The sequence below is a fragment of the Aquila chrysaetos genome, chromosome 4, assembly GCF_900496995.4.
Source record: "Aquila chrysaetos chrysaetos chromosome 4, bAquChr1.4, whole genome shotgun sequence".
In the NCBI taxonomy this organism is placed as follows: domain Eukaryota; kingdom Metazoa; phylum Chordata; class Aves; order Accipitriformes; family Accipitridae; genus Aquila; species Aquila chrysaetos.
In genome coordinates, this window is record NC_044007.1 from 10,409,105 (window position 1) to 10,434,166 (window position 25,062).

The window sequence follows — 25,062 nt, forward strand, 5'->3', positions numbered from 1 at the left end:
ACAATCGCCAGGCTGATAGGATTATTGTTCTAGAAAAACAGTATAGGGAGACATTCAGCTAGGTTTTTGTTTATGTATTAACACTGTAAGTGTTGTAACAGTGTAGTGTTATACTATAATGTTAGACTTTTAATGCTATAAGTGTTTTTCACTTACTATTTTACCAAAATATCTCTGAATTGGAGGTTTATGCCACACATACGTGACCAATTGAAAATTTAAAACTCAATCCCTGAAAGAAAATCTTTCATTAGATGTGCTTTCATTAGATATGGTTACCATATTGTGTCATGCTTAAGTTCCTCCTCCAGACTCTAGAGCATGGATATGAGGTTTTCACAGAGTACAGTTTTCATACTCTGGATGTTCCTGTTCAGTCTTAAGCTTCGTTAAAAGTAGTCTTGGGAATAGCATATAATTTTCCAAAAGGTGAGCCGATTTTTTTTTTTCTTTTTTTTCTCTCTCCTTGAAGCAGGCATTCTTCAATGGTCACAAACATATGGGTTTTTATCTATTTCTTTAACTGGTTTTTTTTCACTAGTTTGAAAGCATGCTGTTTTTCTGATAGAACAAAGCAAAATTAAAAGTGTCCCTTTTGAATGTCTTTGTAGTATTTTACCTTTAACAAGAGTAAGTTTTCTAGCTGCCCACCAATTGCAAGTAAAATGCTTGTTAATGTACACTTTTTCTTTCAGGTGTGAGAGGGGGAATTTCTTTAGTGCTCGGCTGAATTTAGTTGCATCATGTATTTCTATTAAATTTCCCCTGGGCTTAGCTTAGAAAAAAAAAAAATTGAAATGTGTCACGGATGTTTTCAGCATGAAGGGCATGCGTGCAAGACTTGTTTTGAAAATATGCCTTTGCTTTCCGCTTGTCTGATCATGACACTACACGCAACATCATACAACCCCATAAGGCTGTAATGGGCCAAATCATTGTAATCAAATGTGGCATTCCGTATGTCTTCCTCTGCAAGTAGGTCAAGTTTAAACCATGTTCTTGGCTTGCGCTCTGATTTCCCATAACCTGCTCCACGTGGCTCAAGTATTGTGCTGAAGTACAGAGCATGTCAGGAGGGATTCTGGGCAGCTTCACAGGGACAGTCAGTTTTTAGACAGAGACTAGTGGGTTTTTTCTGCTTTGATTTTATGATGTGGATTCATGGCAAGAGAAAACTCCATTGGTCTAAAGTGTGCTTTTACTGAATCTCACGCTGTCAGTTTGCCTAATGAGTTACCTTTGGACACTGCACTATAAAATGTTCAAATCGGTAAGACCGCTGGGAGAAAAAACAGTTTGCAAGTTTTGAAGTGGACTATATTCTGAATGAGAATACCAAATAAAATTGGACAAAGGTTGACAATCTGAAGCTGTGGGAGAACAAATAGGTAGTGACCTAAACTGTACTTACAGCTGGGCATGTGAATACTTTGACGTTGGTGAGTGCAATATGCAAAATTCTTCTTGATAAGGATTACAGCTTTAGTGTGGATTTTGTTCCAGTTGCGCTGGAACAATTGAGTCAAAAGGTGTGTTAGCACACACAAAAGTCACTTCCAATCAGTGTTGAGTCGGCTGTTTGGCTCTGAGACAAAGCCCAGCTGCAGGATATAAAACTCAGTCAGTAGTAGTGCTTGCTATTGGCTTTGGTCTTTATACAAGCTCAAGTCTTTCTTGAATTGGGGCTGACTGATGTGGCAATGTGCTCAAGAAGGATGCAGTTAGTGCTGGAAGATGTCCTTGACTAGACAATGATAGCTCAACGTCAGAGCTTGTTAACTGGAACCACATCTGACTTTCTAAAACAGTAATTCCACTTGCTTGAGCTGAAGTTGTGGACTTTCAAGGAAGTTGGAAGAGTGCTTACTAAATCAGTACTGACTGGGCATGATGCTATGGTGGTTAATTACCAAGATAAGTCTTCATAGAACTACCAAAATCTTTTGTGCTGGTGATGTTTTTACAGGACATCAGATAGCAGAAGAGGTCCTTGAAGATAACTGTAATGGCTAGTTTTGTAGGCTGTTTCTTTTAGATGCAGGTTGTCATCATCTTTAATATTAGAGCCAGTAGCAGACCTTCTTTCATGTGTTCTGGACCCAGCAGAAATGCAGGCAATGAGCCATCTTGAACAAAACAAGAATCTCTGGTACATCTGGATCTGTCAGGAGCCTGAAGCATCTCTGAGCTAGGCTCCTTTACTCTAGATTGATCCAGGTATTCTGCTGACATAGCCGCCTCTCAGAAAGGTCAGTTTTCATTTTCCCCTCTACAGGTTTCCACCCAAGTGCAACAGGTCAGCTCTTCTTGCTGCTTAGCTCTACCTTTTGAAGGAAAATAATGTACAGAAGTGCAGAGCCATCTAACCTGAGCTGTGGCATGTTGACCTGCTGCTGCTTCCATGCATCTGGGAAGTTCCACGCTGTGACACCACGGTCTTGTTTCTAGAAGGCCATTTCAGAGCTCGAGAAGCTAGTGCTTAGCCATGCAGGAAGAATAAATTCCTATCTGTTGGATCTTGCATTCATTACCTTGAATGCTAAGGAGAGAGAAAGTGTTCTCCCAAGAAATGCTAGATCAATTATATCTTCTCAAATTGAGTTTTCAAGCTCTCTTTCTAGCTTCTTAATGTCTTTTTGGATTACAACTTGGAGGAATGGTCATTTTCACAGTTCTTAAAACACAGAAAAGCTTCTAGTATTAAGGAATACTTGAGATCCCCAAGTAGCTGTTAGAATTCATCTTGATACAAGTTTCAAAAATACTGTTTGTCCAGCTTCTGCTAGATTTTCATTCACTCCATAAAAACTGAATATACAGTGAATGTTTTGCTGTGAAGAAAGCAAATGTGTTCGTGTATCTTGTACACAAAACTGACATGACTGAAGTTTATCAAGATTTTTTCAGTATGCTGAATGCACGAGGGAAGAGGTCTGTTAGAACTTCATTACGAACAAGTGTTCATGCAGCTTTGTAATCATGTAAATTGAAGTGTGTTCCTATATCACATATTGTCATCTTGTTGCTGTCGTAGTTGAATTAATCCATTCTCATAATCTTCAATTTCTCTCCTTTTCTCGAAGAGGCTGTTCACTGAACTGTTACCATTAGGTCAATTGCATCTTCTGCTTGAATTTGTTTCCTATCTACTGTTTCATTGTAGTGCCAAACCTTTTATTGTGATTCTCTGTGTTAAACTCACTCCCAGAAAACAAAGCATATATTCTTATTGGCAAACTTTTCTGAGGGATGAAGGTCTGAATGAAAGAATTTGTACTGCAAAACTGAGTCCCCGACCCCTTACTCATTTTAGGAGATGGTAGGGATTCAATAATCTGTTCTGCACTGGCTATATGCTCTTCTGTAAACTTATCTTCAAAACACTTAAACCCTTCAAGCATGCTCCTACTCTAGCCTTCAGAAGTAATGTTATCCAATATTTAAACACATGCATGACCCTGTAAACTCTTAAGAGACTGGTTAATATGAAAACAAAGGCAAAACCTACATAAAGGCATTTACTTGAGGTATTGAAAATATTTTGGTGGAGGAGGGGCTGGTGCAGCTTAAGATCTGAAGCATGGCAGTAATTGCAGGTATAGTTAGAGTTCTCTTTAGGCAGTTAACATCGTTCTCTGCTATGTATTTGCTGTTTGCTTGTTAATGTTGGAATTGAAATATGCAATACGCTGTTTTGAGGCTGAGGTTTGGTTTTTAAATCTGAATCTACAGACTCAATCATCATTAGGCAGCTTGTGCTTTTGGCTTTTTATTGCCCCTGTTGAAAACACTTCTTTAAGAATGCCTCTGCTTTTTCCACATTATGAATGTCCTCGTTGTTGGGGAGTGGACTAAGTGGGTTATTCAGTCTTGTGTTACAGAACACGCTTGCAAGATATGGAAAAGTAATTTCTTTGCTTTCTGATGTTGCTTGTTTACACTGCATTAATGCACGTGTAGCATTGGAAGAGTTCACTAAGCTATGGAAGAAAAAGCTCTGGAAAAGCTGCCTCTTTGAAGAAACATGTTTTGATGGAATAGTTGTTAAGATAAGTGTCTAAACTGGACACCCTAATTTAAAACTTCCTTAAATAATGGGTGTTTCTCACAGGCTCAGAAATCTGACTTTCCAGAGAACTGAGTTCAAATGCTTAGGAAGCAGAACTTGCATTTTCTTGAGTTTCAAGGCGAGAGCTGGACATGCAAAAAAGCAAGCTACACCTGCTGATGAAGTTCTAGGTGCAGAATTCACTGTGATCAGTTGGGTTACGCTCAAAGTTGCTTTTCTAAAAATCTAAATTTTTAATTGTTGTTTGGTCATCCTGTAGAAGTTGCTGGAGCAAAGACCTGAGTAATCTTCAACAATCTGGGATTAATTCCCACTTTCTTCTGTAGCTTTTGTTGATTGTGTGAGTTATTGCTGAATCTTGTGGATCCTGAAAAATAAATTGCGTGCTGTTCTTAGTTTGCTTTTCCCTCACACACCAGTTGCATTTTTCTTACGGAACTCAAGAAATCTGTCAACACAGGTTCTGAAAATTTGTCTTGCCTGACAATTTATTTTGACTTCACATTGCGTCGGTTTTCTTGATTCCTAGTAAATTAATAATTCTTACTGTCATGCTACCTCCTTCCAGGTAAACATCAGTCTTCAGTAGAAGTAAAAATCAGGAAAAAAAAAAAGGCATACACTGGAAGGTTGGTATAGTTACACTAATTTGAAATTTGATTTTTTAGATTTTATGCTTGAATCCAAATGTCAGACTGTTGATGACTTATTCTTAAATAATTTGAAATCAGATTTTTTGGTTAGTGTCTTGTGTTTGTCTTGCAGCAGAATTCCAGTGAACTGCTGGTATTTCAGGGCAATGGTTTTTCAGGATATTTTCAGCCTCTGTAAATTACGGGAGGGTCCTTGAAAAGGTGCCTTGCTATAAAATGCAGTTTTCATAGTCATACTGAAAGTATTGATTTCTGAAACTTACAGTGATGTTTGAAACTGTTTCCTTAATTTGTCTGACCTCGAGTAATCTAATGACTATTTAATTTTTCTTCCACTTTTCATATCTTTTAGCTGGGATGTGACAGCAAGCATAAGAAGAACTGTTGAAACTTGATTATCTTCTGTTTTTGGAAAAGTCTAACTTGCGTTTAACTCATCACTTATGTGATTTGACGGGAAAAACTGTTCATTGGCCACAGATGACTACTACTAGTAGGCTTTCCGAAATTTGTTTTGGATTATGGAGAGGTAGTAAAAACTCAGGCTTATGACAACACTAGTTCCATTTGAGGTTGCTTTTGTCCTAAGCAGTAATTGTCCTTATTGGCTGCGGGTTGTGGCAGTTATGCAAAACAATTGGTCAGTCATCATAGCTAACATATTCTTTAAATGTATTAAAGAAAGATGAAAAAGAGCCAGTAATTCAGAACTTATTTTTGTCAAAGCTATAATTCTTAATTTTTTTCAACAATTACTCCTCCCAAGAAGAAGGGGAGTAGAAATGCGCTGTACAGTGCGCATTTTCTACTCCCCACCAGAAGGTGATGAATCCAGTGGGCAAAACCCAATGGGAGCCCTGCTCCAGTGAGCCCCAGGCATGTACTTAAAATAGGAAATGGTTATTGGAACTAAATTATTTTGCCATTTTTATTTTTAGGTTTGCTGGCATGGGTAATCTCATTAAGGTGCTAACCAGGGACATAGACCACAATGCAGCACATTTTTTCTTGGATTTTGAAAGTAAGTCTCTCGGCCCTTCACAGCTGGTGCATTTAAAATGGTAACAGTAGGGTTGCTTATACCTGCTGCAGTGAAGGCTAGGGGACTCAAGTTACAAATGTGCAATTTGAAAAAAGATTTGCATGTGTTTTTTCCATTCCTCTTTTTTTCTGTTTTTTTTCTTCGCCCCGCCTCCAGTAGTAGCCAAGCCACCATCATGCTACTGTGTAAATTTTCTTTCCTTGTGCTTAGTCATTTTGGGTCTCTGTGGTCAGTGATGTCCATCCATCTGCCTGCAAATCTAGTAATCATAAAACGAAAAATTCTGTCAGTATGCCATAGTAATTGTGCTAAGCAGTTTTTCACTGTAATCCTATCTTATACAAGAGTGAGAACTAAATCATTCCTGATCCTGGTTTGGTCATTCGTGGTGCAGTTAATGTGTATTTTTTCCATCCAAAAGTCCAAAGTGGAATTGTCGGGGCTTCACAGATGTTTTGGGCACCTTGTGTAAAAGATCTGTGGCATACCTGCGTTAGCATTTTCTGCACACTGAAATGATGTATCTTGATGCGTTTTTCTATAATGGCTTTCTGACAAAATTATAAGGGCTGACAAAATTAAAGCTCTATCCTTCTGTTGTCCCATCAGGTAAAAATCTGTAGCATGGCTACCATGTCAATGCTTGCAAATACAGTACTTGGTCCTCAGTGTGGTACTCCTGCTCAGGACACTGGTGCTAGGGTGTGCTGGGACAGAATTAGTCACTGGCAAGGCCTTCGGTTGGAGTTCTGCCCCCTTCTCAAAGGGGAAGCTGTGAAGATGTTGGTGACATAGTCACTTCTTACAGGAAAGCTGCATTGCATCTCTGGGATCACCAGCTGTACGTCCTCAAGGTGGGGGTCACCCTCCACCCATCAGGGTGGCAGCCTGAAGGATGGGTTCGTGCCTGATGGAACTCTCTGGTCTTCTTTCCCCCACAGCTTCAATCAACTATATTTGGGCTGTTCCTTCTTACAAAAAGAAAATTTTCTTTTCTCTCATTCTTGTCTTGGCAGGTACCTTAACATGGGGAACCTTCTAAAAGTTTTGACATGCACAGACCTTGAGCAGGGGCCAAATTTTTTCCTTGATTTTGAAAGTGAGAAGATGATTTTATATATCTATTACTCTTTGCCTGCAGTAGACTGCATTTGTCATGTACTAAGTGTATGTTTTCGCTTTGCCATCCTTCTAACAGCTTTGCATGCCTGAGCTATGGATAATTGTTCAGCGAACTTTTGTAGAAAGCAATAATCTGTTTTAAAATAACCTCAGTTTCTAAAACGTAAAATCTTTATTTCAGGGAGGGCTTTCAAATTATATCTTACTGTTGGAATCTGATATGGTCCTTGTTTTAAACCAAAATTCTGTCTGCTTTTAATCAAAACTTTAAAAAGAATTTTAATTATTTGAAGACTTACTGAAATTGCAAGAAGATACATGCACCTTAAAGGAAGGACCGAATATGAAACCTGATTCTCTTCTCTTTGCTTCCAGTGTGCCACTGAATAATGCTGCATATACAGATTGGCTCACAACAGCTATTCATAGCTCTCCAACATCATCACGTTAAAGGTGTATATGTGAACCTTATTTGATTTGGCATTGAAATTTGATCATTAAGCTCATCCCTCCTTAAAGGGGGGGCTCAGAGAGTATAGAGATGAAATTGCTTTTGAAAAGAGACGTGTAGCTTGTCTGATCAATGCTGCGCGTTCTGGAAGGTTCACATATTGTTAGTATTTCTGCTTTTAGTTTTTGTTGCATGATGTAATGTAGCCTAAGAATGGCAGGTAAGTGTTGTTGGCTGCTGCTATGCATGTTTAATTACTTTCTTTTGGGATATGCTATTGCTTTACCCAGCTGTACATCAGCAAGCATAAAATAAGAAAACTAATGTTCAGGTGCATTTTGACCATGTAATAGAATACAATGGAATAGCATAATAAAAAAATTGATGAAGTATTGTGATAATTTGAGATTCATTATATCTTCTTTTCTTTTCTTCCCCCAAATTATTTTTCAGTTGTGTTTGATGAAACAGTAGCAATTGATTATATTAGTTCTAATGGGAAAGCAAATGCTTGGAGAAACATGTTTTTGCTTCAGTGATGTTTAAAGTTGTAACTTCTCTAATCCCTTACCCTGTACTGTTGATTTTATCAATTGTCTCTTCTGAATATATTGTTATTGGAAGATTATAGCCATACATATTATTCATAAAGGGAAGATAATTAAGGGCTTTGTTCAAAAATCAGAAAGAAAAATGTTGTTTAAAACCACTTGAAATTTCACATATGTGAAATGCATTAGAATAGGTACAACTTAGTGAAGTAGGGAGAACTGATATGGGAGAATATTGGAGTTGTGAAGCTCCAGCTTAATTTGCAAATAATGACTATTTGATTGGACTAAATTAAATTCAAGTTAGCTGGATACAAGAGGCATAATTCTAAAATCAATTGCAATAAAAATTGCTGCTATTTTTAAAAGAGTAATGATTCTTTAGCTATCAATTTTGTTTTAAAGTGCATGTTTTGAGCATGAACAAGATTTGGCATGAGAGTAAGCAGGTTGCTGACATGAAATGTTTACATACGCAGTCAAATTAAGTGACTTATATTATGGCTGAATTGTTAGACTGTTCTTTATTCACTTTGGACCCTGTCCTGCATTTGTTTTTTGCTGCTATATTGTGTATCCATGCTTCTTTCTACTGTTTCAGATAGCTTGCCTTGACAGGATCTTGGCTTTGACACAGTCAAGATCTTTCTTCAAGACTTGGCACTTAATCTTGTGATACTTAACATTGTGTTTTTATGTGGAAGAGCAAGTAAGCTCTGTATTAAAAGCAAATTTGCCATTCTATGTTACGCCTGGCCCAGTAATACACAGTTTGAAGTCTTTTGTTCTTAAATCCACATATATCTTTGGAGTGAGTAGACTAGTTAAACATTTCTTGCACAGTACCATGAAGAGCTAAAAATCTGATGTCCATAAACCTTTATAGGGATACAAACTCCAGATTTAGAAAGGTTTTAGACTGCTTTCTAAGATATTTTTTTTCCAGATGTTTATCTTGGTGCTAAATTCCAGTGATTTGTGTGACTATCAGAATACATGCAAAAAATGTTCTGATAAATGATATAACGGGCTGTTGGCTTTTCCTTGCCTTACCACTGGTTAAGCTTATGTTTTCTTTGGTCATTCACCTTACCTATTTGAAAGAAATAGTTGCTTAAGTATTCTACTAAAGTCTCTGCAGTGCCACTTTAACATGAGCAGAGTAAAATGCACAGCTTTGTAAGGACAATATTGTTAATGTGAAACAGGCACCTACAATGTGGGAAACTTACAGCTCAACTTCTGTGTTGGTGTCATCACTGTCACAGTGCAAATCTCACAGTGCAAATCCTTTCCAAATTTACTGATTTGAATAGTAGCTAAAATTCAGAGTACTTTTGGTTGCAGATGGTGATCTCAAGTGAGCGCTGAAAGTGTTCTGCATTACCTCCAAAGAACTTGGCTAGGTTTCAGAGGAGCCACAAAGATAGCATTCTCCATAGTAATGATGATAGAGATGAATAAATTATTTCATCTACAGCAGTCTGGGATTTTTCTCTCCCTTGCTTGCGAGTTTTGTCCCAGCCAGTTTCAGATGACTTGATGTGTTCTTCCCTGGGAAAAATCCCAGTTTAAATAGTGTTTGCTGTGCAGTATAAACTTTTAACCCCAAATTTCTCTCCCTACTAGTTCTGTAGGCTCGCCAAATATTTTTTTAAACAGTCACTAAATGTGTGTGTTCCCCGCATGCAATATGTTGTCATATTTCTATAGCATTTAGTTCACATAACAGTGTTTGTATATTGTTTTCAAGTCTACTCTTTTGTCTTTAATGCATTATCGTGTGAGCTTTCTGAACTCTAAATGTATATTGCATCTAGTTCAGTAATGTTCTGATTAAATTTAAAATTAATTTAAATAAGAACTCCCCATTTACGTGAGGGACCTCAGTCTTCACTTGTCTTAGTGTTGGATTAAAAATGGGAAAGTTGCCCTGAATAACCAGGGGTCGACTCCTGTGGCAACAACATCAAACCTCAGAACATTTCAGTGAGCTGTGCTGTGCTTGCTGCATTTGTTCTTTCTGTGGAAAACACTGCTGGGTAAAGGCAAAGCCTTATCATAAAGTTGTAGCAGAAACTTACATCCATGGAAGGGGAAAAGGGAAATCCCTTCATCCTGCTGTTTGGATGCCCTGCATTGCTGGTTGCTTTTTCTTAGTTGTCAAGACTAACTCCAGAAGTACAACTCCCTTTCCTGCTCTGTGCACTCCACATTGAGGAAAACGAGTTCCACAATTAGTGATTCTCAAGTGAAAGTCCTATAGCTTGAGTCCTCAGGTACATATTGATACATGGGAATGCTACCTCCATCTATTCAAGATTACAACAGTGCTTAGGAAGAAGAACCTCTCCCTCTTTCTCCTCCTGTGATGGGCTTTCAGAATACAGTGCCCTAACCAGCACTGAGAAGCAAATAAACCAATTGCTCTGAGCTAGCCAGCACTAGGGCTTGAAGATTTTTTATATTGTGCCTTTTAAATCTATTCTAATAAAATCCTAAATGTATTGTGAAGTGAATATAAAAGAATTTAGGTTTACTTTTTAAATTTGAGCTCTTTTCTAGGTGCAGAAGAATTGCAGATGGGAAAGGAACTTAGCTGGGACAAATCAGGTTTATAGATTTCTTCTATTGGAGAGGACTAGGTGCACCAAACTGAAATACATACCTAAAGAAATAATCCAGTGCCTACTGGATTTTAAAAGTTACATATTTAGAAGATTTTTATAATCAAAACAAACAAGCAAACAACCCACCACCCCAACAAATTCATGTATAAACCATTACTTTAGAAATGTTTCCTGGAATGTTTTAGGGAAATGAAATACAGTAGTTGGCTGATTATATCCTAAGTGAAACACACTAACAGAGGTTTTGAAGGTGTTGACTTCCATAGCCAGCTGTTCAGTGAAGACCACTTAACTTGTGTCTGGAAAATGATTTTCATGTCTAAACTTGGGAGGTCATACTACTACACCTGTTCTGCTTGTTGGTGGGTTTTGAAATGAGGAGTAGGAGTTCTTGTGGGCCCTTCTGCAGTCCTGTCCCCCACCCAGCCCCGCCATTGAAAAATGAACTATCCTTACTAAAGAGGGTAAAGAAAAAATGGCATGAAAAATTAAATAGGCAAGAGACGTACTCAGTGTGAGATGATCCAAGTGGCAAGTCTTGATTGCATTATTTAACAACACAATCTGGAATGCTACAGAGCTTCACGTTTTAGTCTGTATTTCACTGTAGCATTTCATGTTTGTGCATGAACTGCTGCCAGTCAACTGGTGCTTACCTGTCTGCTCTTTTCCCTCATTTTTTTTTGTCTTCATTTCTTACAGCAGTCTTCAGCAGCTTTCAAAATTATAAACGTGACCTTTGTGATGATCTGAATAGCACTGGCCACTTCTACTTGATGCCTAATCAATGCGGTGCTCTTATATTTTATTTTTGTTTAAAAGGAGTGACCAGCTTTTTTTCACCCCATAATTCTTGATGGTTCTCAAAATATCACAGTTAAACTGTTGCAAGGTCTATATATAGGCATAATTGCTAATAACGCTCACTCTCTATGCATTAAAACATAAAAATGAGAAGAAGTATGCAAAAATTACAGCAAAATCCAGACAGGCAATGCATGTGAAACTTATTTTCTCCTAATACAAACTTTGTTTTCTAATGTTTTTTTCTAATATGTAACACTAGGTTACTGTCTTTTTTTTTTTTTTTTTTCCTTTTCTTTTTAATGTAAGTACATACCTAACTTCCATCACTGTTAGTGGGAGTTATACATATGCATCATGGTAAAGCATTTTTAAAAAGACATTTTCCAGACTCTTTAAACTGCTCAAAGTCATGAGGATATATTGTCTGTAGATAGATTTTGTTTGTCCCTATAAAAAAAAAAAAATCTATTGTTAATACCCTGACTTTTGGCATTGGAAATCCTGCATTAAAATATAGTGATATTTATTTCATAATGTATTTTGCCCATGTAAACAGAGAAGGGTTTGGGGTGGGTTTTGTTTTGGTTTTTTTTTTGGTAAGACCTTCGGTAGCAGCTTCAATAACTTAACAAAATTTTTTTATATATATATATATCAGTCTAAAAGGATCTAACCTTATAGCTTCCCTCAGAATTTTAAAAGAAAAATTGATCTCATATCAGATAAATAAGGTCTGGAATATTTGTACTAGGTGATTATTTTTAAAGCTTAAAGCCTTTTGATTCTTCTCAAAACATACTTCTTATTGAATCACATTTCTTTAAACATGTATACGTGGCTTTTTGAAATGATGATCAAATATACTTTTGGAAAGTCTTTAGCTAATTATAGAAAAACTGGGAGACAGCATATATCCTTAAAAAGGGGAGAGGGAAGAAAAACCCCACCAAGTTTACACTAGATCTTTTTGTTCTCAGCTCTGATTTTGCAATTAAAAATATGTTTTGAGAATTAAATATATTTAGAAATAAGATACGGCTCCTTTCCCAACCAGTAAAAGGGGAGGCAGGGAAGATGGAAAATAATCTGATGCAGTGTTTCTAGATAACAATAGATGTGAACACCTCCTGTAATAATCTGCAGTGAGTCTGTCTTTTGAGTGCTTACCTAAGTCTCTTCCATTGAGTTTGTACTGCACCCCAAGGTGAGATTGATACGACAGTCAAAGATGACTTGTCAGGATTTCTTCTCCAAACTCAATTTTAAATAAGTCAGGAAGGATAGATTCCAGGTGGATTTTTGGGATGCAAAATGAAGCTAAAAGTCTACTAAAATTAATACAATTACTCTCTTGGAGTCCCTCATACATTGCAGTAGCTCTCCAGAGAATGAAAATTCTTGATGAGGTGCTGCATAAAGAATTTGTCCCGTAGGTGATGGTGTGCCTGTTGAATTCCATATTGTTGTTAAATATATATATATATTTAATATGTTCTACTGTTTAGATGCCCAACCTACAGAATCTGAAAAGGAAATTTATAATCAGGTGAATGTAGTATTAAAGGATGCAGAAGGAATACTGGAAGACTTGCAATCATATAGAGGAGCTGGCCATGAAATACGAGAGGTGAGCTAGAGCATTATGATTGTGCGCAGCCTGTGTTTGTTGGTTGTCTGATCCTAACCAAATACTGCTGGATTTTAACTTTGCTTGCAGGAGCTCTTTTGGCAGAGCATGTTGTCTATTAAAATTGCTGTCCTGAATTTCTGCTCTAGAATGTTCCTTTTTAGCAGCAAAAACAGACGTCACTTGTTTCAATAATATTAATGCACACATGTAATATCAAATGATGCTTCTCAAACTTTTTATGGAATTGTTGCTATTGATTTTTTTATTATATTCCTACATAAGCACTTCTTGAGTTAGCTGTGAATTTGGAGGGAGCGTGGCATGACTACAATGCAGTATTGAGTAGCATCAACACCTTTTGTACACTAATTGGAGAAGTCTGATGTGTGATAATCCTAACACAAAAGGCACCTCATTTTCAATCCCTTTTAATTGGCTTTTATTTACTAAAGTAGATGTTTGGAACAGAAGCAAAGTTTCTGTACAGCATGTCAATCCATTTTTCCTTTACCTTTAAGAAAAGGTGGAATAAATGCTCTCTCAACCCCCTTCCCTTCTTCCTCAGATGCAGCAGTGGGGGCTGCTTTGCTCCTAAAGTGAGGAGTTAGTCACTGTAACATACCCTAAGAAATATTGTTAGATATGAGGAGTCTCTGCTCACTCCAGAAGAATTTGAGATACTCATAGCCATTCAGCTTTAATTGAAGTACCATGATTTTTTTCTTTCTGTTGAATTCATAAGGTAGGTTTAAGAAGGGTAACTGTGTCATACAAAACCCTTAGGAGGGGAGATAGCTTATTTGTTCTTCAAGGAAGGAGCATGTTCACAGAGAGGCTGTAGGATCAGGCAGGAATGTGTGTCTCGGCAAGGAAGCCTGCAGCTCCCATGGAGAAAGAAGAGAGACAGTCCTGAGAGGAGGCAGACATCACAGGAAGGAAACTTTCTAGGGACCAGAGAGGAGTGTGCTGCAACTTGCAGCCCAGGGTTGACTGAAACAGATTTTTTGGAATCAAGGACTTGGCCGTGAAGATGCAGCAGGAAAGTTATGAGCATTTTTATTTCTGTTTTCTTAGTAATTTTTCAGTTGCTAAGTAGTCTAGTTTCTATCATAAATACCTGGAGAGATTGAATTTAAGGCTTTGTCTGAGAAGCTTACTGTAAAGCTCTGTATACACTATGTCTTGGTGGTGCTTTATGTTGATTATGCTGAAATGTTCCTGCTGTAATATTTAGCCTGAATTTCACAGCAAATTTGATTTTTTTTTTTTTTTTTTTTCCCCCTTCGCTAATTCAGAAATTGGTCATAGATACCAACATTAGGATGAGGCTTTGATCACTAAACTTTTTTGCTTGGAGGTACCCCGATAAAGTTGTTGATTTTAATTAACTAGATCTAGTTACATAAACTTTCTTATTTGAGTAGCTTTATTTTTAACAATTTCTTTATACTCTCTCCAAGCTGTTTTCTTATTCAGGATACTTATTTTCAACACAAGTATATAGAGCTTTTTGGAACAGACATGGGTTAGTACAGGCTTGTCTCTCAACTGGAAGATTCTCAGGAGGTAGACTTTTTAATTACTAGCTTTTCAAACAATTGTCCTGCATATATATTTTTTTCCAGCCATGTATCAGTTATTCTTAATCCGAGCATACTTTTTTCCTCTTTTTTTCTAATTTAAGGCAATACAGCATCCCAATGATGAGAAGCTGCAAGAGAAGGCATGGGGTGCAGTTGTTCCACTAGTAGGCAAACTAAAGAAATTCTATGAATTTTCTCAAAGACTAGGTAAGTGGAATGGTATTAACTTGGAGGTTTTTGTCGTCATGAATTAGTACGTTTGGCATATTCAGATGTGAACGCATCTAGGTCAACCCCTTGTTAGTAGATAAAAGCTCATATTGCATAGATTCCTTCTGTACACTGGATTGGATCTTACTTACATCTGCATACTGCCTTCTTGCATGTGAAAGCAAACTTGCTTCAATGGATACTGAGAGGAGAGAGGGAACGGGCACTTAGTTGTCATCTTCTTTCTCTACCCCTTTAGTAACTCTGGAAAGCACTAACCAGCTGATTGTTTTGAAAATTAGTAGACCAATTAATTGGGAATTAATTCTGTTAATGTTTCTGATACCAAGATTACTTAGAAGTGACTGTATTATTTCCTCCTCAAACACCAGTAATAATTTGGTCTGTGGAAAGCCTGATCTTGGTTCATGCAGGTGCAATACTTAAGATGGTGCTTCATGCCGCTTACAAAACTAACTTGACTGATGTGTCTAAGCTGATAAAACCTATTAGACTTTATTTGTTTTTTTCACAAACTATTTGTGTTACCTCGCTTTTAGACGCAGTTAGCATGGCTCGTAAAAAAATGAGCTCAAAAAATGGAAGCTTTATGCAGGCAAGTTCTGCTTTGTTAAAGAGGTGAGGTATTTTTCTCAAGATGAGCAGGAAGTTGGATTATAAGTTTATCTTAAAACAAACATGACTTCTGCTGATAGGTATGCACCTCTTGAATTCTGTGTTATCTTAAAGGCTGCAGTCTGCTAATACAGGTTATTGAAATATGTTTTACACAAATGTTGCAGACAAAGCTGGAATAAAACTTTTCAAGAAGTTTTTTCATGGCTGTCAGTGCTGATTAGACCTAGTCTTTACAGTAGTTTATAAGAAAATACAGTAACAGTGGCACATAGAAGCAATTCGTCAAGCCCCCTTTTTTTTAATTACCATGTATTTTGAAAGATGTATATTTTAAGTCTAGCATGCAGCATATCAGTCAATAGAGATACAAGAAGCAGGTGCAGTTATATATTGCAAAAATACTCTCCTCTTGTTTAAGAGGCAGGATTGCGAGGTCTGTTGGGAGCCCTAACAAGCACTCCATATTCACCAACGCAACACCTGGAGCGAGAGCAGGCTCTTGCTAAGCAGTTTGCAGAAATTCTTCACTTTACACTCCGATTTGATGAGCTCAAGGTAAGAACTTGTTATAATTTTGTAAGCACAAAGGCTAGCAAAAAGAAAACAAGTGTATTTACTGAAGCAATCTGGGTTGTGTTGTGTTCTGTTCTAGAAAAGAGTGTGCAGTAGATACTGAAATATCTAATATGCTCAGCTTGTTCGCATGACCTAGAGTTAGATTGAACTGGAAAGCAGATGAAAAATCATATTAGCTTTAGGCAGTTGTTATATTTCAATTCATATTAATCATGTTTCTTCATCTGAATTTGGCATATCTTTTGGGATAATGCTGCTGCTTTTAGGATGTGCACACCCATAGTCCAGCTATTTTCTTGCTAATGTGCAAAGAACTAAGCTGAAATAATATTAATTTGCTGGTCTGATCCTTGGAGTCAAACTAGCAAAGCCATTTTTTTTTTTAACCTACTAATTTCAAATTCGTATTTAGGAGACTACTCCTTTTCTTGTTCTTGTTAGATCTTGTTCTGAAAAATCTGAGTATTTAACCAGAAAGCTTTATGTTCTACATATCACTTCCCAATGTCACAGGCCTTTTTAATTCAGAAGGCTGAATATTTTCTTTTTCTCAGTATTACATTTTATGAATACTTGTCCTTATATTTTTCTTGAGTTTGTCACAACTGTTTTACTTCCATATCTATATAGATGACAAATCCTGCTATACAGAATGACTTCAGCTACTATAGAAGAACTCTGAGCCGTATGAGGATTAACAATGTCCCAGTAGGTAACCCTTGGATGAGATGAAATATAATCTTATACTACCACCTATCTTTTTCATGTACAGAACAACTAAATTCTTTTTTCCTTTTGTTTTATAGGCAGAGGGAGAAAATGAAGTAAATAATGAGTTGGCAAACAGAATGTCTTTATTTTATGCTGAAGCAACACCAATGTTGAAAACCTTAAGTGATGCTACAACAAAGTTTGTGTCAGAGGTAAGAGTATAAATTTATAGCTTGGATAGTGTACTTCAAAGCACTGCAGGGCCAGACATAATTTTACAATACAAAACTCTTGTATCAGGCTTAATCTGGCACCTAGAAATCGAACTTGTTTTTTGGAGCCTCAAGAAACATAAAGTGTCTCTCTCAGATGCCATGGAGGTTAGAGTAAGTTCAGGTAGCCACCTTGTGGATGTGTCACAAAAGGTTAATGGATAGCATTACAACATTGCTATTGATAGCTTTCCTTGAGGAGGGAGGTGGGAGAGGTAAGTATATTGCCTGCATTTTGGTGGTGGTTTAGAGCAGAAACTTCAGAAAATTGAAAGGGAAATAGCTTGGTTGTGCCTGAAGGAGGGAACAACAGAATTGCAATGCAGCTTCCTTTTCTCCTTCCCAAGACATACTGTTGTGCTGTGTAAAGTCAAGTATACTTATATTATTGCAGAAGAAGGGAGGAACCTGAACTGGAAAAGTTCAATGTGTCAACATTTTGACACATCCCTATTTATCCTTAACTATCTAAATAAATATTAGTGGTAAAATCCAGTCACTACAAGTATTGTGCTTGTCTTCTGTAACTGTGATGATTTTTGTCTTGCATGCAAAGAATGCATACTATTTCGTAATAAAAAATAATTGTACATTACATGATTAATACAAAGATACATGTCTTTTAATATTTTTTCTTAACTTCTGCTTTACATTTGAAATGCCTTGAGAAAAATGGTATCTTATTTTACATTTCTTAGATGTTTGTCTGCAACAATTTTAAGTCTTACTATTGCAGCAGATGCATGTATTTGGCTATAGAAATTTCTGTCTTTAAAGAGCAGGATTCCTTTAAAACTTCCCAAAAATCAGTAGTGTCAATGATGTATTTCTTTAACTACAAACAAGCAAGCAAAACCCATATGGTAAACTTTACTCTGTAAGTCGCTAATCCATATTGTAATATTTTTAAAAACCAGTGCGAGGCTACCTGATTTACCATAGTTGTGGTGTTGTTTTTAATTCCTGCACATTGCCATGTGAGCAGACCACTGATTTGATTTAGGTTTTGTAGTATAATATTTCACAATAATTGAATTGCAAACTGTTCATCTTCTTCTGCAGAATAAAAATTTACCGATAGAGAATACAACAGATTGCTTAAGCACCATGGCTAGTGTGTGCAGGGTCATGCTGGAAACCCCGTGAGTATAAACAGTGCTCGTATTGTTTATGAATCATCTCTGTATTTAAGACATGACCTGAGATGCAAAAGGTGAAAGAAATATAACTGGGGTAATTAGGAGCTATGGTGGGGGTTTTTTACCAACTTAGTTGTTTATCTTGACATGAAACTAACATCTCATTTTGCTAGCCATGCAAATCATGCGGTCTACTTTTCTGAACATATTAATATTTAAAAATAGAATGGCTATGAAAGCTAGACAACTCTTGGCACTCTTTATAAATGGTTTTCTCATGTATAATTCAGGAAAATATACTATTTGAGCATGATTGCCTAGGGCCTCCTGGAAGAGGGGTTATGGGCAATGCATTGGATTGGTACCTCGTTGCAAGTTGGCTCGGCTGATGGCTGTAACAAAATTACAGCGCCCCTGTCTGGGGAATTATGAGACGACTTTTGGGCATGAAGGCAGTCTGTCTGCTGTAAATTTGAGAGGCACTGGGAGTGTGAACAAGAAGTCAAAGTAAACTTTGGGTTTTTATCTGTCTCTTCTGGATTCTAAGTAGCTTCCCATTGGTAAATGTACTCAGGTATGAGGTATGTCTTATTTAAGTTAGTTTCTGTCCAAATACCACAGTATTTTTTTTTTTTTTTTTTTTTTTTTCTTGGAGCACATTGAGAGCTCCATTTATATTCTTACCCTTCTTAAGAATGGTCTGCCCCGTTGAAGAAAGTAGTTAAGCGTTGTTCATTAAGCTTGCTTTATTTTCCTTTTTTTTGTTTCCTGAGTCAGAAGTTTGGGTTGTGTTTATATTAGAGGGTGGCAGGAAAGAGAGTAGGAAGCATTGAAGGCAAAGTTAGTATGCATTGTTTTAATAATTTTTTTTTTTTCCTGCAAAAATATATACCTGAAAAATGGTATAGCAGCAGGGTGCTGTTTTAGGTTTCAGAATCTTTGTTAATTTCCAGATAACTCTTTCTAAGCAGTGGTCTGACTTGTAGGCAGGTTATTGGCGGGGCGGGGGGGGGGGAAGCAAATAGGGTTGATAGGTTGTGGGGTTTTTGTTTGGTTTGTTTTGTTGTTTGTTGTTTTTGTTTTTTCTCTGAGGACTTATAGTAGGATTTTTCTCTTTAATCTTATTTCAGGCATTACTAGTATGTAATCTTATCTTGTGTTTGATAGATAACAATCTGTGTTTTTAAATTACAGTGAATATAGAAGCAGGTTTACAAATGAGGAAACAGTATCATTCTGTCTGAGGGTAATGGTGGGTGTCATCATACTCTATGACCACGTGCATCCAGTGGGCGCTTTTGCCAAAACTTCAAAAATTGATGTAAGTTTATTGTTACAGAATAATCTTTGGAGTATTTAAGTTGTGTCCTCCAGGTTCTAATAGCAGACATACACTTTGGTTGACGCTAAATGGATAGCGGTAGCTTTAGCAAACCATACACATAAGCAGTGAGAAATACAAGCTAGGCCTTCAGGCACATAAATGGTCATTGTTAGGTCATGAAAAATCTGTTTTGATAGAATTCAGGTAGTGTCTTGAAACACTTGTAAACAGTGGTTGTGTTGAAAGATCCAAATCAGAATGACTGGAAATAACAATGGCATCTAGCTTCCTTCCTCACTATCTGGTAAAAAGCTAGTTTCATCATCCACCAGTCTTCGAGTCTTTAACTTTCTGCTGTTGTTTGATAGTAAGTCTATGGAGTACATGCTGTTACAGTATGCTGCTTTGTGGTTGTTTCAAGTGGACTATTATCCCATTGTATTACCTACAGAGTTTGTCATTATTTCACTGGCTGAATGTAATAATTCTTAATGGATTTATGATGAACAGAGATTTTTGTTTACAGTTCCTTTTTTTTAAGGTTAATAAAGCAGAGCTTGACATCAAAGTTGCATTGGCTAAAGATATGCAGATTTTTAAGTAGCTAAGCCATTCTGTCATAGGAAAATGTAATACTGAAAGTTTAATTCCTTTCTAATATCAAGAAAATGTTGTCACACTGCTGCAATTTTTAAGTACTTACCTTTTTTCTCTCTGACAAACTGAATATAAAACACTTCTATAAACTGAGAAAGTATTGGCATGAAAAAAAGCTGTATTTTTATTTTTTAACTCCTAGATGAAAGGATGCATCAAAGTTCTTAAAGACCAGCCTCCTAACAGTGTAGAAGGCCTTCTAAATGCTCTCAGGTACTCTTATTCTTTTATCTGAAATATTTTTGTGTGAATTTTCGTAAATTGTCCAAGGCATTTCCTTCAGCAGCGAAGTACTGAGTCAGTGTTACAGGTGAATGTGGTTATTGCAGGCTTCTTTTCCAATGTGTCTTGAGACAGGGATGCAAGAAGCTACTGTGTTTTAAAAGCTAGGTAGTAAACTTGCAGTTGTTCATGCTAAGATAACTTTCTGCATACTTTAATTGCATGCAGGTTAAGAACGAGTCTGTAGACATAAGCGTGACAGTAGACATTGTTCCTGAAGTTAAAACTGATGACAAAGTATAATACCTACTAAAATCTAATTAGAAGTCAACTTGTGATCACATCTGCTGTCTGAACAACCAAACAAGCAAATGCGCAGCTGCAGCATGCACGCTGTGATTTGTGCCAGCTTACCAAAGAAATGGCTGGCTTAGTATGCATTGGCCATATCCTCAGCTGCATGTGGTTTGACCATGGCTTAATGATTTTATTTATTATTAGTAGAATGTAAAAGTAGTTTCATGTGATTTTTATGTTTCACAGATAGCTTCAGACATGTAAGGCAGGTAGTTTTTTGATATGTAACTAAAAATTGTTCCTCTTTCACGAAGTACTTATAGGGAGGTACGTAAGGCAAGAGTCTCAATGTTTTTCCTGTAGACTAGATGAGATGAAGTTGCCACTTTAATTGGAAAGGTAAAGAAAAATTCATTCTGTATAGAAATGTAAAAACGGCTAAACTGGGTCATGAAACTGTATCTGTATTAAGTAACGTGTTCTTCATGTGGGTGTCCAGCATCAGAGGAGTGGCAAGAAGTGCCAAAATGTGACAGGCAGATGAAGGCTTCATTCTTGTTCTTATGTGAAAAAGTATCGTATTATTTTGGTAACAGTTAACTGTAACTGGGTATTGTTATTCATGTGCTCACTTTGAAATGTGGAAGCTTTAGTTTGTCTTGCCTGAAAGTGTGCAGTTGTACTTTGGTTTTTTTATCTGTAGTGAAACTGCTTTAATTTCATTTGCTCTCTTTTTTTTGTGTTAAGATGCAAGGAGTGAAATAATGTGGTATTATAAGTGGTTTCACTTGCAAAGTTTTTTCAGATTATTAGCTAAAGAAAAAAAAATAAATCTGGGCTTAATTTGAGACTTCATATGAGTATTTCTATGCCTAAAATTCATTTCTGAACCTCCTGTATGTGATCAGTCTGAGATGGTGATCAGTAAAAACACAAGCTTCCAGAGGAAAAATGCTATATTAGTGTTATATTCTCTGACTAATTTATTGTGATTGCAGCTGCAAATGAACACTGATCTTTACTGGTACCCCATTTTTCCCCATTATGTTTGACACTATTAAAGTACATGGAAAATGTGGTTCAGGTTCTCACTACGTTGTGCATTATTTTGTGGTTAGCAGTGTAAATTCAGTCTGTGCTGTCATGCTGACCTTTTACCACACCAACCCATTTCATGCATACATACTTTAACAGTCTTGATTTCATACATTTGATTATTCATCTGGGTAGGATATTTAAGTCTTTTTTTTAAATCACATGCGGAATTGCTAGGAGGAGATGCAGAGGTGAGCTGCTATGTGCATGTGTGATGAAAGCAGATTCAAGATGATGTCATGAGAAATTAAGTCCAAATCCAAGTCTTTGATTCTGGAGGAGTTTTAGAAGTTCTTGTGATTTCTCAAGAGATAGATAATGTGTCTTAAAAGCAAATGGAAGGTGGTATGGATTTTGGAGGGAGATCCGCTCTTTATAATTTGAAATTCACATAAGTATTGTGATCAAGTTAAGCTTTTTCACATGGGCAGAATACCAAGTGCAATAACTTTTCAGGATTTTAGAGACCCTCAGGCCTCTTTTGGAAAGTATAAATTACCAAAAAGTGCTGAAATCTGTATTGATATTAATTTCCAAAACAGAGTCACTGCATATTCTTTAAGTGAACAACTAAAATATCACTGCGGTCGTGGATAACAATAAAAGTGCTAATTTAACATGTTAAATTTAAATTACAGAATAAGTTTTTACTTGCTTTTAGATTACAGTTAGGGAAGGAAAATCAGGGAAATTAATCATCCAAAGAAGCCAGCATCAAGGATGTACAGTACTTTCTTTTAAAATAAGAGATGACTGAGTTTTTTTGTAGTGATTTAAAAATGTGCTAATGTTGTAGAGAATTTTGAAGGGGGAATGGGCTGGAATAAACACGTGTATACTCTTTAGTTTTAGCAGCACAGGAACTAAACAGGAAATTAGGCTGAAAAGTGATTAAAACCATTCTTATTGAGGAATCTTAGAAAGGTTTGGTCACTGGCAGTTTTGAAGAAAAGTTTCTGAAGCTATGTTTTATTTGAAGATGTTTCCTATGGACAGACACCTCAGTCTTACTGATAATTGCCTATCACAAGTGGTAACATGAGTTCACTATGAAATGGCCTATGAGCATGAAAGCCAACATCCAGCTGAGGCTTATTTTTAACTCCACTTGGTGCAAGGCTGTTGTGTTATAGTTCTGATTGACAATAGCATTTTCGGATCAGAATGTCTGATTTGTGTACTTGGTAACTGTGGAGTGGGTGATTTTCAGTGGCTGAGGGTTTTACTCCGGTACAGTCAGGTTGAGCCATAAACAGAGAAAACATGTATACGTTAAGCCAAAGTAAAATAGCATCCATGCTCTTCTCAACTTGATTTTTATTTCTGTGTTTAGGTACACAACAAAGCATTTGAATGATGAGACTACCTCCAAGCAAATTAAATCCATGTTGCAATAACAATTACCTGGAATTCGCACCTGCTGTAGACAGACAGTATTCTGCAATGACTGAGATGCACAGAATTTTTTTTTTTTTAGTGATTGCAACTACTATCTCGTTCATTCTTGCTTTTTATTTTCTCTCTTCCTGTTTACCCTTTTTTTTAATCACTTTATTGTTCTTAAGTAAGCTCAGACTTCTTTTCTGTGCCAAATCAATGAAAATTATCAATTCTGGAAAGTATTTCTACTTTTCAGAATAGCCATCCTAAGTGGCAGCTAATTATGCGTTGCATTTGGATTTCTCTGTACTGGGGAAAGATTTGTGACTTGAACTAAATATTTTTAAACTTGTGGTTTTTTTCTTTTTTTGAAAAACTAATATTTAATATTGCTTCTTCTGCATGGCAAGACTGCCTACTTCTGCTATTTAAAAATCCCTTGATGACTTCATTTTCTATTGCAGCTTATTTTCATGTGCAACCATGAGGAAACTAAAAGCAGATTTGTTTAAATTAACTGTGTTTGTACAAAATGGTACCCAACACAAAGGTTTTTTTAAATGAGTAAAAACTGTTTTGTTTAAAAGTTACGTTTGCATTTTGACTCATTTTTGTAAGGATGTATGTTGTATGTTTAACCTTTAATAACTAACGTTAAACTGTGGTGTGTGCGTAGCAAAATTACGTATGCATGTTCATGTCAAATGATTGGCTGTGGATAAGATAATAAAATCAGCTTTCATTTTTCTAAGTGTGGTTTGATTTACCAGTATTTTGAGTGAGATGTCTTCGTGCTCTTTGGATTTTTACAAAAAAATAAATTTATAAATTTTATATAGTGAAAACTCTGCTGTTTCATTACCAGTAACCACTAGTCTAATCCACTGATTTAAGCCTAGTATGTTTCAGGGTTCTTGCTCTCCACTCTGTGCTGCTTCCCTGTCCCCAGAAGTATTACTCGTACGGGGCTTGGGGGGGAAGAACTTTTACAATCCATACAGATCCCGGCGGATGTCGCTGAAGAACCTGCATCTTGGCTACTCACGTTGATGTCTCGGTACAGTCATCAGAAATGACGTTCCAGATGAGGCTGCCAGTTTGGCTCTTTCCGTACCAGTGGTGGGGAGATTAACTTCCCTCACTCTTATACTGGTGTATGCTCATGTGGATCTAGGTATTTTGAACTGTGTGTAAAATCTGAATAACCTTAGCATACTAAATAATGTTTCCTGTTTGGCTAGTATTTTATCACAACAAGTGTTAAGCTTTCATAGGTTGGTGAAGAAAAGAAAGCTTTTTTGGGGAGGGTAAGAATTGGAGGGGAAAAGAAGAATTGAGAATTACTAGAAAGAACATCTCTGGGAAATGGCATGTTTTGCATCAATGGGCACACGTTAGTGCACCTCATGTGCATGGTGCTGTTGTGATTGTGCCTAAAATGAGTTCTCAGCATTCTGGAAAGGAGATTTGAAACCTGCAGGCAAGCGTGAACACCCTCAGCTTTATTTGCTGGACTTTTGTAACTTTGCATGGCACACTAGCTCCAAATGTAACATACTGGTGTGACCATGCTGGATTTCTTGAGCACACCCTTCTTCTGCACCATCAGGAAAGATTTTCCTTTTTTTTGTTGGTGGTGGTGGTTTTGGAAAGAGGTCTGCAAAATTTTAAATCATGACAAGTGAGAAAGAGTTCAAAGGAGGCATAAGTGTGTATTGCTGGTACCTGCACATCCTTCTCTTTTAAGCAGGATAATACATCTTTTTTTCTTTACTGTTAAGAATGCTTAGCAGAGGTTCTTGCTACAGAGAAAGCAAACCATGTGCTGTGCTGTCTACAGTAATAAAATACTCTTACTTTGACATGGTACTGCTCTCTAGTCCTTTTGGCAGTATCACAGTTGAATCCAGCTGAGAAAGGACAAAACTTGATTTGTTTGGGTTTTTTAAAAGAAAAAAAAATTTCCCAGAATTGTATGAGTGTTACAAACTGTATACAACCA

The 25,062-nt window shown here is 36.8% G+C and overlaps 1 protein-coding gene across 7 annotated transcripts in view; it reads left to right on the top strand.

The window, feature by feature from the left end:
* The window catches only part of CYRIB (CYFIP related Rac1 interactor B), a 102,176-nt gene extending 78,365 nt beyond the window's left edge, over positions 1 to 23,811 (top strand). For 3 of the 7 annotated variants that reach the window (XM_030011691.2, XM_030011688.2, XM_030011690.2), the window contains exons 4-13: positions 6,781 to 6,863; positions 12,831 to 12,952; positions 14,640 to 14,745; positions 15,806 to 15,942; positions 16,594 to 16,671; positions 16,770 to 16,886; positions 18,009 to 18,088; positions 19,280 to 19,406; positions 20,209 to 20,279; positions 23,014 to 23,811. In XM_030011691.2, coding sequence (XP_029867551.1) covers positions 6,791 to 6,863; positions 12,831 to 12,952; positions 14,640 to 14,745; positions 15,806 to 15,942; positions 16,594 to 16,671; positions 16,770 to 16,886; positions 18,009 to 18,088; positions 19,280 to 19,406; positions 20,209 to 20,279; positions 23,014 to 23,077 — 975 coding nt within the window. In that variant the 5' untranslated portion in view covers positions 6,781 to 6,790 and the 3' untranslated portion in view covers positions 23,078 to 23,811. Of the gene's footprint in view, positions 1 to 5,660; positions 5,744 to 6,780; positions 6,864 to 12,830; positions 12,953 to 14,639; positions 14,746 to 15,805; positions 15,943 to 16,593; positions 16,672 to 16,769; positions 16,887 to 18,008; positions 18,089 to 19,279; positions 19,407 to 20,208; positions 20,280 to 23,013 lie in introns of those variants that run through there. The other 4 variants (XM_030011692.1, XM_030011693.2, XM_030011694.2 and 1 more) reach the window with 4 other exon arrangements.
* Positions 23,812 to 25,062: the final 1,251 nt, after the last annotated feature.